Source organism: Protopterus annectens, chromosome 1.part2 (assembly GCF_019279795.1).
Source record: "Protopterus annectens isolate FY-2018-M chromosome 1.part2, PAN1.0, whole genome shotgun sequence".
In the NCBI taxonomy this organism is placed as follows: domain Eukaryota; kingdom Metazoa; phylum Chordata; order Ceratodontiformes; family Protopteridae; genus Protopterus; species Protopterus annectens.
In genome coordinates this window covers 1,204,475,575-1,204,489,633 of record NC_056727.1, presented here as the reverse complement: position 1 = coordinate 1,204,489,633, position 14,059 = coordinate 1,204,475,575, and the positions used below count along the sequence as shown (strand labels likewise).

General features: G+C 36.3%; 1 protein-coding gene across 1 annotated transcript in view; it reads left to right on the top strand.

The window, feature by feature from the left end:
* Positions 1-1,885: 1,885 nt before the first annotated feature.
* The window catches only part of LOC122792444 (zinc finger protein 540-like), a 143,833-nt gene continuing 131,659 nt past the window's right edge, over positions 1,886-14,059 (top strand). Inside the window, exon 1 of the mRNA XM_044060232.1 lies at positions 1,886-2,006. Coding sequence (XP_043916167.1) covers positions 1,995-2,006 — 12 coding nt within the window. The 5' untranslated portion in view covers positions 1,886-1,994. The remainder of the gene's footprint in view (positions 2,007-14,059) is intronic.

Here is a 14,059-nt window from a genome sequence, read left to right as displayed (position 1 = left end):
AGTGAAGTGAAGAGTACAGACATTCAAAGCAAAAGTATTGAGATATTTTATAATATAAACTTTGTTTAGTAGGCCCTGTACTGGTTGATTCTGAACATGTCACACATGCTCCTTTGCTAAACTTGTGTAAGTTATTTCATTTGAAACTCATCAGATCAGACATGTTAAACCATGCCTTATTACTGTGTGTGCCTCTGCAAAGGCAGGAAATGATTACATAGTTTTTCATGTTACTGTTGAAGAGAAAGTTAAGAATGGTCTAAAAATAAAATGGTATTTCTAACAGATGCATGTAATTTTATACATTGTTTGACACATTTACTCTTACCAGGTGTATGTAAGGTGCTCCATATGTTAGGGATACATCTAGAAGAAGAAGTTGTGACTTGTAAGTGAGAGATTGTAAGTTTTAGACCAGTTTCGACTCTTTAAAATCCTTCATTATTTTACTGCTGTCAATTTAGTTGAATAGCTATTAACAATGAGGTAACATTGACTGATTGATTAAAAAGCAGTAGACATCTAAGAGGCATAGTGCATTCAATGTTTGGGAGGAAAGGTTTGTAGTGAGTGACACCGAATGTGTGGCAGAAGGTAAGATGACAAATTTGGGGGTCATGCTGCAGCTTGGGAATGGAGTACTATTTGAAGACATCAACAAGTTCCCCAGGAGGGTTGGTCAAATGGAAGAAATGATTGGAGTTAACACAGTGAGGGAGAAGATGCAGGTATTTTTGGGTTTGGCATGGGGTGAATCATAACGTGGAAGAATAGGAGAGAAGCTAAGTAGAAAGAATTTGTTGTTCATGACCAACATGAATAAAGGAACTAGGGGTAAGCAGCTGCCTGGCTAACTTGACTGCGATAACAAATTGCTTATGAAGGTAAAAGTATCTCCACCAGATTGTGTGCATCATAATTAATGGAAATAGGTCACTGCTGTCTGAACCACACTGTCTGTATATTGCATTTTATCAGTGGTTTCTGCTGACTTGTTTTACTTGATGTGTGTCCTATTGAATTTTAAAAATATACAGCATTCACTTTGTACTTCTGGCAGAAAGCCCACTTCAACCAGGTCTCATGGAAATGGTGCATTTTCACGCAGTGTGAAAATAGGGTGTTCCACATTTTGACTGTTTGTCACACATTGCTAGGGTCTGTGTTCCACACTGGCCTCTTAAGAGGTTGAGACCTATGACTCAGGGTCTGTCTAATTTATGTACAGTTAAATGTGTTCACTATATATTCTGTTTCTTTATAATGGTTTTTCCAGGGTGAACCTGAAAATGGTCCATGTGGCTAGCTCTATCCTGGATAACAACCAACCAAACAAACCAACAAACAGTCAGGAAATAAATGCACCCCAGAGCAGTAGTATCAGAACAGTACCTCTTTTTTCAAAACATTCAGCATATGATTGAACAGCAGGTCTCATACATTATCGAAGTTATAATCTTGTGGTACCTAATTGACCCATACTTTATCAAGTAGAATACATGAACAGAGATACAGAACTGTTGAAATTGTAAGGCACTGTATACAGCCTGTAAAAAGAACACACACAAGAAGAGACTGAAGGAAACTGTAAAAGAGTGAAACGTTTTTCTCTGTATTATATACTGTACAACTTCCTCCAGTAACTTTGTCTTTCTTAGTAATGTGGGCTGAAAATAAAATAAATAAATAAATAAAATCTGGGTGTATCAGCCTATCTCATTAAATATTTAAACAGACCCCTCCTCATCACATCCTTCCTTATGGTTTTATGCCATGAATATTACTCAGTTTAACAGCAAGGAAAAGGGGCATATTTCACTGCTGGACAGGAAGTGTTAGCTTACAAGAGTTGTTGAAAACGAGTGCTGGACATTAGAGAAAAATTGAATTTCATTAACTAGCTGTCATTCTTTTGGTTCTCGGAGCTTATAGGGAGCCTTTACTTAAGAATCTGAACATTGTGGCTTACAAGGCTAGAGGCTTTAATAAGGGTCATGAAGTTGGAGGTAAGAATTTCTGAGCTGATAAGAAAACTTGTTTTCTGTGGATTTATACCCTTTGTTCTTCTAATCCATCCCAAACTCTGAAAGGAAGAAGGACTTGCATTTGTTTTGCTATCGGGGGCAGGGATGGAGGAGCAGGAAGCTACATGCAAGGAATGTTAAGTTAAAGAGGCTACTAGTTTATGTAAACTAAATATCCGTTGTTCTTCTGATTCTGGACTGCTTAGGGCAGCATCTTCTTCTGGTTCTGAATTGTTTAGTTTGCACTGGTGGTGGAAAAACAAGAGTTGTGGAGCTGGATGTACAAAATGCAGAATTTACTGAAAACTGAAGGAAACTGGTTTTCTGTGAAAAAAAATGTAATTCTCTATTCAGTTTAAATAGTGCAATCTAACACAAGTAAAACCAAAGTTGAACTGGGCTGTCTTTTTGGTATTCTGTAATCTGTTTAACACCTGCAAGTATATAGTAATTTATTTCAGAGCCTATGTTAAGTAGTACTACAGAAAAACACATGCCAGTTTGCTAATACTATGTATTAGCCATAATTCTCTCCTTCTAACTAATACATTTCACTCTCACTTACTAACAATGTTAGCTTGTGGTTCCTATGACAATATTATTAATGTCAACTTCTGACTCCATGTTCTAAAATGTTTTTCGTCACTTCTTCAAGCAACCCAATACTTTTGTACATTGTTTTTGTCTTTTGTTTATGTTTTTGTTGCTGTTTTATTGGAGCTTTTCTCCCCGGGCCTCAGCTGAAAATGGACATATATCCAGTCGGACTATCCCGGTTAACAAATGTAAAATAAATAAATAAAAAAAAATAATACTCTAAAATGTTAAGCAGAAGCTCTCACACCAATGCATTGTTATACCAGCTTTTATTCTAAAGACAGACCCAAGAACTATAAAAAAGGATCCCTATTCTGTAAGCCTAGTTCTGTAGAAGTTTTCCTTGCCATTTTATTACAACATTTCCTTTTCCCAGTGTGCTCCATACACTGGCACATTATCAACATTACTTTTTTCCCACTTCTGTGGCATTTCTGTCACATTAAGCTCCCTTGGTACACGTTTAATTACGTTCTGTTTAGGAATTTGGCTGTTACAGCATATTCTCATCCATAAAGTTAATGAAGTTTTAGAGTTTGTCTCAGGAGAAGAAAAAGAAAGAAAGAAAGAAAGAAAGAAAAAAAATGTGTTTGCAGCCATTTGTTATTTGCCTCCCACTGGGGTCATAAACTTGCTGAGTCTATGGAGAGTCAGCAGTTTTATCGTGTGTTGTAATTCATTGTGCTCTACTTGTGATGCCATAACCCTTCTCAGCCCCTGAGCCTTTGGGAATTTACCACTGCTTTATTGTGTAGTCTCAGACTGAGGAATCCTGATAGCAATGAGGGAAAGGGAATGAAGATTTTGTCTTCAACTAGTGGATTTGTCTATCCTGCCCACTTGTGCTGAACATTAGTTGGGATTACAGGCACTTTCTTATTTCTGTGGTATTGCAGACCTGGCTAAAAAATAGGGAAGAACTAATAGGATTTTTGTTTTGATAATATTTTTTTCTTGCTGAAAATAATATACAGTCTTCTTCTTCTGGCTTTTTCCCGGTTAGAGGTCACCACAGCGGATCATCTGTCTGCTCATGATTGGCAGTGGAGTTTTATGGTGCTGAATTGCCAGCCTGGTGCCCAACCTTCCACAGAAGGCACACCCACTCACACCTAGGGCCAATTTAGAGTGTCCAATCCACCTACTGCATGTCTTTGTGATGTAGGAGGAAACTAGTGCACCCGGAGGAAACCCACGTGACCACAGGGAGGACATGCAGATTCCACACAGAAGGCACCCCAGCCGAGAATCAAACCAGAGAACCTCTTGCTGTGAGGCAGCAACGTTAACCACTGTACCACCGTGGCTGCCCTGAAAATAATATACAGTAACAGGGACAAAAATTGGGATACGGTTATGCAAACCTATTAATGGTTTATAAGGACTTTTATTTGTGTGATAATATCTATTGCTATATAATTATTCACTGACTAAGGTGTTTTGCATGACTTTGTGCTTTCTTTTTAAAGGATTCAAAAATAAGTTTAAGGTGTCTTTTACATTAAAGCGTAACTGAAATTGACTACTTGCATATTAGAATTTATATAGGAAAACATTTTTTTTCTAAATAAAACCATTATGCTTAGGAAATCTATAACAGGCAATATCTTTTGATAGCAAATGCATCACATCCAAACATTTAGTCTTTTTTTTCCCGGTGGAGAGTGTGTAGAGACCACAGACTGTTGTGATCTTCAAGAGTATAGGAAAGTGGCTGATGATGCTGCCCAGGAGTTACTTAGTAGGGGTTATTCTTTTAATTTGCCATAATGTGCTTGTGCCAAAGTGGAGAGGCAGTAACTGTTACTGTCAATGCATTTTTGTACCTTGGTCATTCCAGGAATGTATACTTTGTGATAAGATATGCTCACTTTGTAAATAAAATAGAAGTAATTTGAAAACATTGTCTTTTTCTGTTAAATAATGACATAGTGATATTTGAGATGTGCATTTAACAGAAGTTATATTTCAGAAACTCACCAAGAATATGTGACAAGTTTGCCCCCCCCCCCCCGCACACACACACACACACACACACACACACACACACACAAACACACAAGCTTCAGGAAGCAGTGTGGAGGATGAGAGATCATCTTTGTTTCTTATTCTGTCTGTTTAGGATTGCAGTGTGTAGCCAGGATATTAATGGTGAAAGGCTTAATGTTTTGGCAACATATCACTGCATTCTTGTCAGGTAGTGTATTATTGAAAATGTTCCTGGCCTAAATACAACATTGGATAGATCATATGGAATGTCAGACTAAGCATCCTTAAAGATCTAAGGGATATGAGGAACAATCAAGTGACCAGCCCTGTTGATGAACATTTCCAATAAAACCAGGGTGGAGATGCAGAATATTTAAAATATATACTTTTTTTTGTTTAAAGAGTTGTTCAGCTACATATGGATGTGTTTACACTTGCTGTTTCAAAAAGAAGCAGATATGCTTCAATAAAATACTTTAGAGCCCAATAAAATGAGTTAAGCAGTCAGTAATTTATGAAACAGTTGTAAAATGTGAATTGATGCACTTTTAACGCTTTTTTTTTCTTGGCTATTATTCTTTTACAGCTATATATTTGGCTAGTTTACATATTGATTTATCTAGGTAGCTAGCTATTTAGTTGTTTTTAAGAACCCATTATATACAATGTACTTAAAGTTTATAGATATAGTTTTATAATTAATTTATATCTGGTTTTAATTTCCATCCCTTACTGTGTTTGCGTTCATCCATTTTTTTCATAACAAAATTTGTCCAATGTACTCTCTTAGGTCTTTAAGAAATGTATTACACATATACAGTCTTTTTTATTTTATGTCTATAATGTGCTGTTTTAGTTAAAATGAAAATCTGCAAGTAACTACTTATAATATATTGCTCCGTTTCTAAAACTGTTCTTAAGTAATGTTATTTTCGGGGGCTTGTCCCCCCTCAGCTTTCCTCTAAGAATGGGCTTGATCACACTAGGGCTAACTAACTCAGCCAACATAAATAGTAATAATATTTCAAAAAGTTAAAATGTTAAATGATTTTTAGCTGCTTTCATTTCGTAACTACATTTATTTGTTGTGCTTATAAATATTTTCCATGCATTTGTTCTGTAACATTGAAGGCTCAGCTGATGTGCTAGCTGAGTGTCGTGCTGGATATATTGTAATATACTTTGAATATTTCGATCCGTATATTGGAATTTATTTGTGTAGAGCACATTTTTGTTTTCTTCATTGACTGGAATTGTGTTATAATAAAGGAAATAAGAGCTACTTGACTTCTGTTTAAAAATCCAATTTAAGCAGTATTTTTTTCAGATAAGGAAGAAGTGGCTTATTTCAGAGTGTTTAGACATATTGGAAACACAAACCAGGGAGGATCAGAGGAGGTCTGTCTATATATTTTGAAAGTAAACAGGTTCTCTAAGTATTACCATTCTATGCAAATGCAAAGAAAATGTTGGTCTAAGCAGGCAGGTGTGATAATCTCATACCCTGAGGAATGAGTGAATTATGAGAATAAAAGGCATAATACATCATCCCTTCTTGGTAAATTCTCCTTTCTCCATTCCCATGTTTTATTAGTTCTTAAAAAAATTGTTCTACTTTGTAAGTATAATATTCTGTATGGTTGTTATTGTTCTCCTTAAGGGTCTGGTTCCAAAGTCCTACTCTTGCTTTATTTTGTGACTCCTCCCCCCATTTCAACATAATTTATTTCCACTTTGATTTGAAGTCTTCTGCTTGTGATACATTTATGAACCTTAACCGTAGCTCTGAAGTAGCCCTTCAAATATGGTAATCCTAAGCCATCTTGTGCTGTCGGGAGAAATAACTTATCCCACTTAACACTTGCCCTTTTTCCCTTTCTCACTTGTTTATTAGTTGTGCTCCACAGCTTCTCATTTGGTTTATAAAATGTGCCTGAGGTATATGTATTAAAGGGACTATAAATATTTACTTTACTATCCATATCCATAGTTACGACCTTCCAAATGTATCAAATTTTGTATTATCTTTTTAGTCTTTTCCCACATATGCTTAGCTGCCATAACAGAATAATTGTTAATCCATACACCTAAGTACATCATCTTATCATGTCTCTATAAATATGGGTATCATTTAACCAGTTTGTGTAGGAACATATTTTACGACCATAGCTTTATTTTATCTTTGTTTTTACCGGAAAAAAAGTTAAGGCTGTCTTGAAATGTTCCACAACCCTGAAATATCCTGTTATAGCTTTATTAAGTACAAGGTAATAGAATCTGCAAATAAGGCTAATTTTTCTTTATTTACCATACCAGGTATACCCTTGAATTTGTGAACCTCTTATTTTCTCTGTCAGTGACTCTATGTATGAGGCAAATAACAAAGGGAAAGGAGAACAGCTCTCCCTGCTTTATCTGTTCAAGCACAGTTTACCAGAGCGGAGCCCTCCCACCTTGATTCTTGCATATGACCCTTCATACATCTTCCTAATTAACTCCATTATTCTCACCAGAAATGAAAATGCTGCTTTTGCCCTACTCATAAAATCCCAGCTGGCTCTATTGAAAGCCTTCTGTACATCAAGACCCACCAACAGTAGAGGGGTCTTATTGTATCATGCTCCCCTTTGGTCATCATCATTCTGTTAATCATGTCAGAGGTTTGCTTCCCCTCAACAAAGCCACATTGATCAATATATGCAAGTTTTGGCAATACTTTTTGCAATTCTCTTAGCTAGTACAGACATAAAAGATTTATAATCATGGTTCAAAATAGAAATTGGTCTGTATGAAGCTGGTTTTAAAGGGTCTTTACCCTCTTTGGGTAGTACAGTCACCACAACTTTCTTTCAAGATGCTGGTACTGCCCTACCTTTTAAAATACCGTTAAACAAAACCTTCCAGATATTCCTTCTTCACCTCTAAAATCCCACTGGAAAACAATCTGTTCCTGCTAATTGATTATACATCACCATTTTATCTTAGTTATTAATTCTTGAGCCTCATTTTCCTTTAACAGTCGCATATTTAAATCTTCCTCAACTATTTCAATTTGTGCTTTTTCATGGTTTCCCCACTCCTGTGCTCTATACACATTTTCATGTAAATTCCAAAATATCTCTAATACCTCTATAGTGTCTTTGGTTATTTTTTCTAGTGATAGGCTCCATGAGTTTGGTAACACCCATTTCTGTTTTCTGTTGGCTAAGTGTTTGTGCTAATAGTTTTTTTTGCTCTGGGGTTGTTAAGCAAAAATACTTGCTTTACAGTAACTGTTTAAAACTCATGCATGCTATTCAAATTACTCCCTTATTAACTCTGTACCACTCAATAGTTGCACCTCTTCTTGTTTTGTATGATTCCCCTTCGTCTGCAATACTTCAAATTCTGAAATTTTAGGAACTCTGGTGAAGCTTTGTATGCTGACACTGGCAATGCTGTATAGTTTAAAAGAAGTTTATATATCTGTCTAGTTGTAGAAACATTGCATATGGAGAGCACCAGGTATTTTGTATGCGCTAGGATTTGGTAGGCAGTGAGGTTTACATTTCTTGCAGTTTGATAAAGTTAAGAAAGTGAAAAATAAAAGCAGTCATTGTTCTCCCTGTTTAGATCAGGGGATGGAAAAGGCGTGGCTTTGTGTATTTCATGACGCAGTTGAGCAGTTCGTTTCCTGAATATCCTATGATCATTGAAACTGATGTGTTGCTGTTTCTTGTAGTAGCTCGGTTTTCCTGAAAGTACGTCCAGCTTAGCTTTACTCCATGCTTACCCATGTGTAATAAGCATCTGTAATATGCTTTGTTTTCTGATATTTAAACCAAAGGTTACCTGTGATCTGCGTTATAATTTCATTCTGCAGAGTAATTAAAAGGAGGGCCTTTAGTTTACTTAAGAGCAATACTATGCAGAAGACTCTGGATATACTAAAGAACTGCACACATTGATCACATTGGGGTGAAGCAGAGTCCAGTTATCTGATCACAACACTTGTGTAAAGGTTCCAGGCTCAACCCTGGTGGTATTTCTAGTGAGCTTGGTGATATTTCTTGTGCTAGAGAACCATTGTTCTTTGTGATTTTTTTCATGAACCCATATTGCAGATGCTGTGAGGTGGTCACTTACTAAATTAGGCATGACTCCAACTGTAGAACTACTGTTAGATGTTGTCAAGATTCAGAGTAATATGTTGTGTTTCCCAGATTTGATGGCAGGCCTAGAATGAAAACCTTTTAACTGAGAGAGACCGTGAATTGATATATTGGGGTGTATATAGTAATTGTGCTCTTGTTTCTGTGTTTAGGTCTTGTAACACAATTAAATCAGCTCATGTGTTGCTTATTAAACTAGTACACCACCTCATCAGTCACTGTTATTGAAGGGGTCTATATTACGTGATTGAAGATTCAGTTAATCGAATGGCATTTTTATAGTGAAAATGTCATTCCTTGAACTGTTATAGTGAGATCGCAGCAGAGTGAAGATTGGAATCTTTGCACTTCTCCTCACTGTAGTGCGATCTCGGAGTTGGTATATATAATTAGTGGAGGGTGTGGGGGGCACAGCCCACCACAATAGCGAGTTCCAGGTCCGGCATTTTTAGCCCTTAGGCCGTTCGATATTTAGACTATTTGGTGTTCTAATATAGACCCTAGTGAAGCAGTAGGTATAGTTAGCACTTTAAAAACATTAACTTTTATTTGGACTAAAAGGATACTTTTTTCGGTTCTAAATATATGGAATCTGATTATCAGATAGTTAGGTGTTCTGGTTGCTATGAAATGTAGGTTTTATGAAGATATGCAGTAATTGCTGGAGATTTAAATGCTCCAGATATGGACTGGGGAGCTTCTGCTCCAGGTAATGGTGCATTTAGTCCTATAATTAGTTCTAGTTTAGAATTAGGCTACTCACAGATAGTGATCAAGCCTACTACAAAAAAAAATATTTTGGATACCACCTGGATTAAAGACAATATAACAGTCAGTGACTGTTTATTTGAATCTGAACTACATGGAATAGATCACTTATATATTTCCTGAGTGTTATGTGCAACTAAAATAAAGGCAATTTATGGTAACAAACCACAGTAAGCATTTTACAAGGCAAATTATTTGGTTATAATTAAGGACTTGTGGGTTTGGAACTGGCAGAAATATACAGTATGATTTATAGAAGTATTACTGAATGATAAGGATAGATTACTATATTAATTCACTGATTGATAAGTGTGTACCCATCACTACGTCAACAAAGCCATGTATGTCTAACTATCCATAGTGGACTAATAAATTGGGTAAGAAAAAAAGAGGAAACATCTATGGAATGTTTATAAGCAAGGACCTAGTATGCTAAACAAAGAAAATTCAAAAATGAGAGTAAGGTTTAGGAAATTATTATGTAATACTAGAAATACTTGTGATGAAGTTGGCCATTAGTATAGTAACTAATGAAAAGCCCCATGTAAGCATCTCTGGGATACAGGAAAGATACTCAATCAAGTGTTAGTGTTGTGATGGATCACATAGTAATACATTGACCAAAAAAGTCTAGCCAGAGTGTCTAATAAGTATGTCCAGGTGGGTGTAATAGAAACACTACAGATCCGTGTCCTAAGATATCTGACACAGTGATGCCAAATGCTTTGAAAACAAACCTTTTACTTCAAAGTGACATGATAGGCTGAATATGTTCTTCCTTTTAAATATGTCAGGATCATTCCTTTCAACCTCTACGCAAAAGAAATTTGGAAAATGCAATTAGTAGTGAGGGGATGGGAGGACAAAGGCCCCAAAATAGGGACAGGTTTTAACTATTGCTGTTATAAACTTAGAAGAATAACAGGTTTTGTGTTAGCATGCATTTTTTTTTCTGAACTATGTGAAATCTGAAACTAAAGTGTATGCCATGATTAAGTGACTTCAGCCCTTAATGATTTGCCAAAAAAACACAAATGTTTTGAAGAGGGCTAGAGATATGAGGCAAACATCTGGTCATTCTGCAAAAATCTGGGCAGCTGAGAGGTATGCCAGATATATTTGTTATGCCTTGCCTACAGTTATTGTATGAACAGTTATTTAGAACTGGGTTTGTCTCTGGAGTTTGGGAAGAAGCTGTTGTAATCCCTATTCCCTAAGGGGTGTGATGACATCTATAGATAATTATTGCCCATCAGCTTGACTTGCACTGTAGGAAAATGTTTTGAATGAGTACTGTGTGAGTAAATGTCTGAGAAGCTAAAACTAGGTATGGATAATTATTGACATAGATTTAGACTGACAGTCTATCCAATTTGATTAGCTTCTATCAAACTTTATGGGAAGTAGCTTGCCAGCAGATGTTGTATATTTGGATGAGGTTACATACTGAATTAATGAGTAATATATGAAATGTTAACATCAATGGATACCTTAGCAGATGGGTTAGAAACTGGCTGCATGGAAGACCTTGCAGGTTCAAGATTTTGATGCTATGTCCATGGCAAAATCCATGATAGCAGGGTCCCATGGTGATCTGTGTTAGGACCAATATTATTTGCAATCTTAATGTCTGACTTTCAAAACAGAGTAGCATATGGATTAGTGAATTTGCACATGATACTAAGGTGGGCATAGCAGTAACAAACTTTCAGACCAAGCTAAGTTGCAAGGATTCATGCATGCATTTGATAACTGCGCTGGGACAAAAATATTAAATTTACTGAAAAAAAAGTCAAAGCTGCTGCATTTTTGAGTTACCCATTTTACCTTTATGCATTAAATAAAACGATTCTTGCTGAAGGTAATGCGATTAGGAAACTATGGTTGGTAATTGACAGACATCTTAAATGCAGTGCAAATATTGTGCCAGTCATCAATGTGACTCTGCTATTCAGGACATATTACAGTGCATATCTTATAGGGGTGAACATATATTGATTACTTTGTATAAAGTGGTAGTTAGATCTAATATAGAGTACTCTGCAGCTTGTACCTATAACTGGTCATAGATCTGGAAGTTAGGAAGGATACAGAAGTATTTCACAAGGCATTTTTCTAAAATTTGAAATCTCAGCTATAAGAACAGGCTAGAGAAGCCAGCTCTGTAAACTAAAAGCTGACCAGAGGTGATCTCATTTTAATTTATAAATGTAAGAATAATAATTCTGCTGTTGCCATTCTGGTTTAAAATGCACAAATCACCAGTCTGGAATTAGAAATAACTGTAGTCTTGTTGATGTGCCATCTTTTAGCAACTGCAAAGAGAAGAAGGTCTTTTCTTTAGTAAAGCTAGTATGTTATGGAATGCTCTCCTTTTAGGAATTAGAAAGAGTAAAGCTTTATGATCCTTTAAAACTAGTACTGATGAATGGTTTGGGATGAGGACATGTGGCCTCTTATTGACAGGTAACAAAGTCATTAAAGTAGCTTGCCAGCAGATGTTGTATATTTGGATGAGGTTACATACTGAATTAATGAGTAATATATGAAATGTTAACATCAATGGATACCTTAGCAGATGGGTTAGAAGTCTGAAGGTTGAAGGTCTTTAATACAGCTCAGAGTTTGATCTTACAAGTTACAATGAAGACTGAACACCTTGTTAGGTCTTAGGATACCATACCTTGGAGGAGATATTTCAGAATACTTTGTTGCTTTATTAACACGTTTCAGAAATGGCTACAACAACATCTAATTGGTAGGCTATACTTCCACTATGTAGCGAGTTTTATTTTTACTATTATGTGCATTTGATGAACAACTTTAAGGCTTGCTGATTTAGACCGCATATCTTCAGCTGTATTAATAAAGAGAAGTTAGGATACAGCCCCTGCTTTGGTTTGCTGTCTCTACCTCGTAATGTCTTTGAAGCAAGGATATTGGTGATACACGATATATAAAAAATGCTACTGTCTCCTAGTATATGCTTCCTATGATGTGATATGATTTTGTGTGCTTCTGGTCCTTAAATTCCTGCAATAAAAGATTTCTTGGAAAGTTATGTAGTCACTAAGAGCACATAAAACAATGGAATTGCTCATTTTAATGTATACATTTCTTCAGGGTTTTGGAAATGTGAAAAATTATAAGAGTTCTTGTTAAGGTTTCAGCATATAGATTATGTACTTACCCACATGGTAAAGATTAGACAGTGTTGAAGTATATTGCTTCATTGTTAATAGTCACATGCTTCCTAGTGTGTAATTGACTACTTTACAGGTATTTGTGGCCTGGGATGATCTACAGAGGAGTGTAACTTAGACAGGGGTATTAGCCAGAGTGGAGTGAGACCTATAAATTCAGACAACTGTGTCACCAATATTGCTAGGTCCTTAGGACCAAAGAGCATGTGATGTGTCTTAAGAGCTCGCCAGTTGCATTTGATGATGTATATTCAGCTGAAAGTCAGAGAAAACGGCATGTAGTGATGGAGGCATCTGCTAGCTGATGGCATCTGAGGCTTAAAGTGAACCAGGTGGATTACATGTGTAAAAGGTGAAACAGTCCATGGATTGAAGGATGCTGACCAGCAAAAGTAAGGATCTTAGGAATGGTCACAGTTGAACTGCATGGCAGGCTCTAGTGACCTTCTTTGGAACTTTTTAATTTGTTTAAAGAGACCTTCTTGGATAACTGAAAGAAAACACCCATTTAACAAAAATTGAAGAAAGTGCACATATTGTTCACCTCATTTCATGTCATATCATATTATGTATCATATATCAGAGTTAGGGCAAGAACTCCAAAAGACTTAACTACTGCCTGCCCTAAATCAGAGTATATACCCTATTCCTCATATGATAGTCAGTAAGGGCCTTACATTTATCCAGTATGGGTATTTGTTTTATATGGCTTGGTAATTTTGTTAATCATTTATTCTCTAGCAAAGCCATTTTCCTTAGAGTTGTTGAGTACACATGCTGAATTTACTGTCTTTGCCCCTGAACTTCTTTTAAGACCCATGCATTCTAATATGTTGTCTAATATGTCTAAGATGTTACTACGATCTCCCTACAGCCAACCCAGTTTAATAATGCAGAAATTCTTATGATCAAACTACAGATTAACAATAACAAATGCATAAACATTGTCTATGTTTACATTCCCCAGGTAATAATACAAACATCCTAGAGGACATCCTCCACTGGTTATCCAGTACCTACCCCCAAGAAACTATGGTGCTTGGAGATTTTAACATTGATTGGAACACCTGTTCCTCAGAATCTCCTACAACCCATGTAAACCTACACAGATTTATGCAGCTCATATCCTCCATCACCAGGATGGGCAAATCCAATAACAAAGACAGTATCCTAGATTGGATACATATCAACAGCCACCCCTATATGTACAAGTCAGGGACCCTCCCAGATGACCCAAGTGATCACTTACTTACGTACATTATCCCAGATGACCTAAGTGACCACTTACTTACATACATTATCAAGCACAAGGTGGAATCCCCCACTA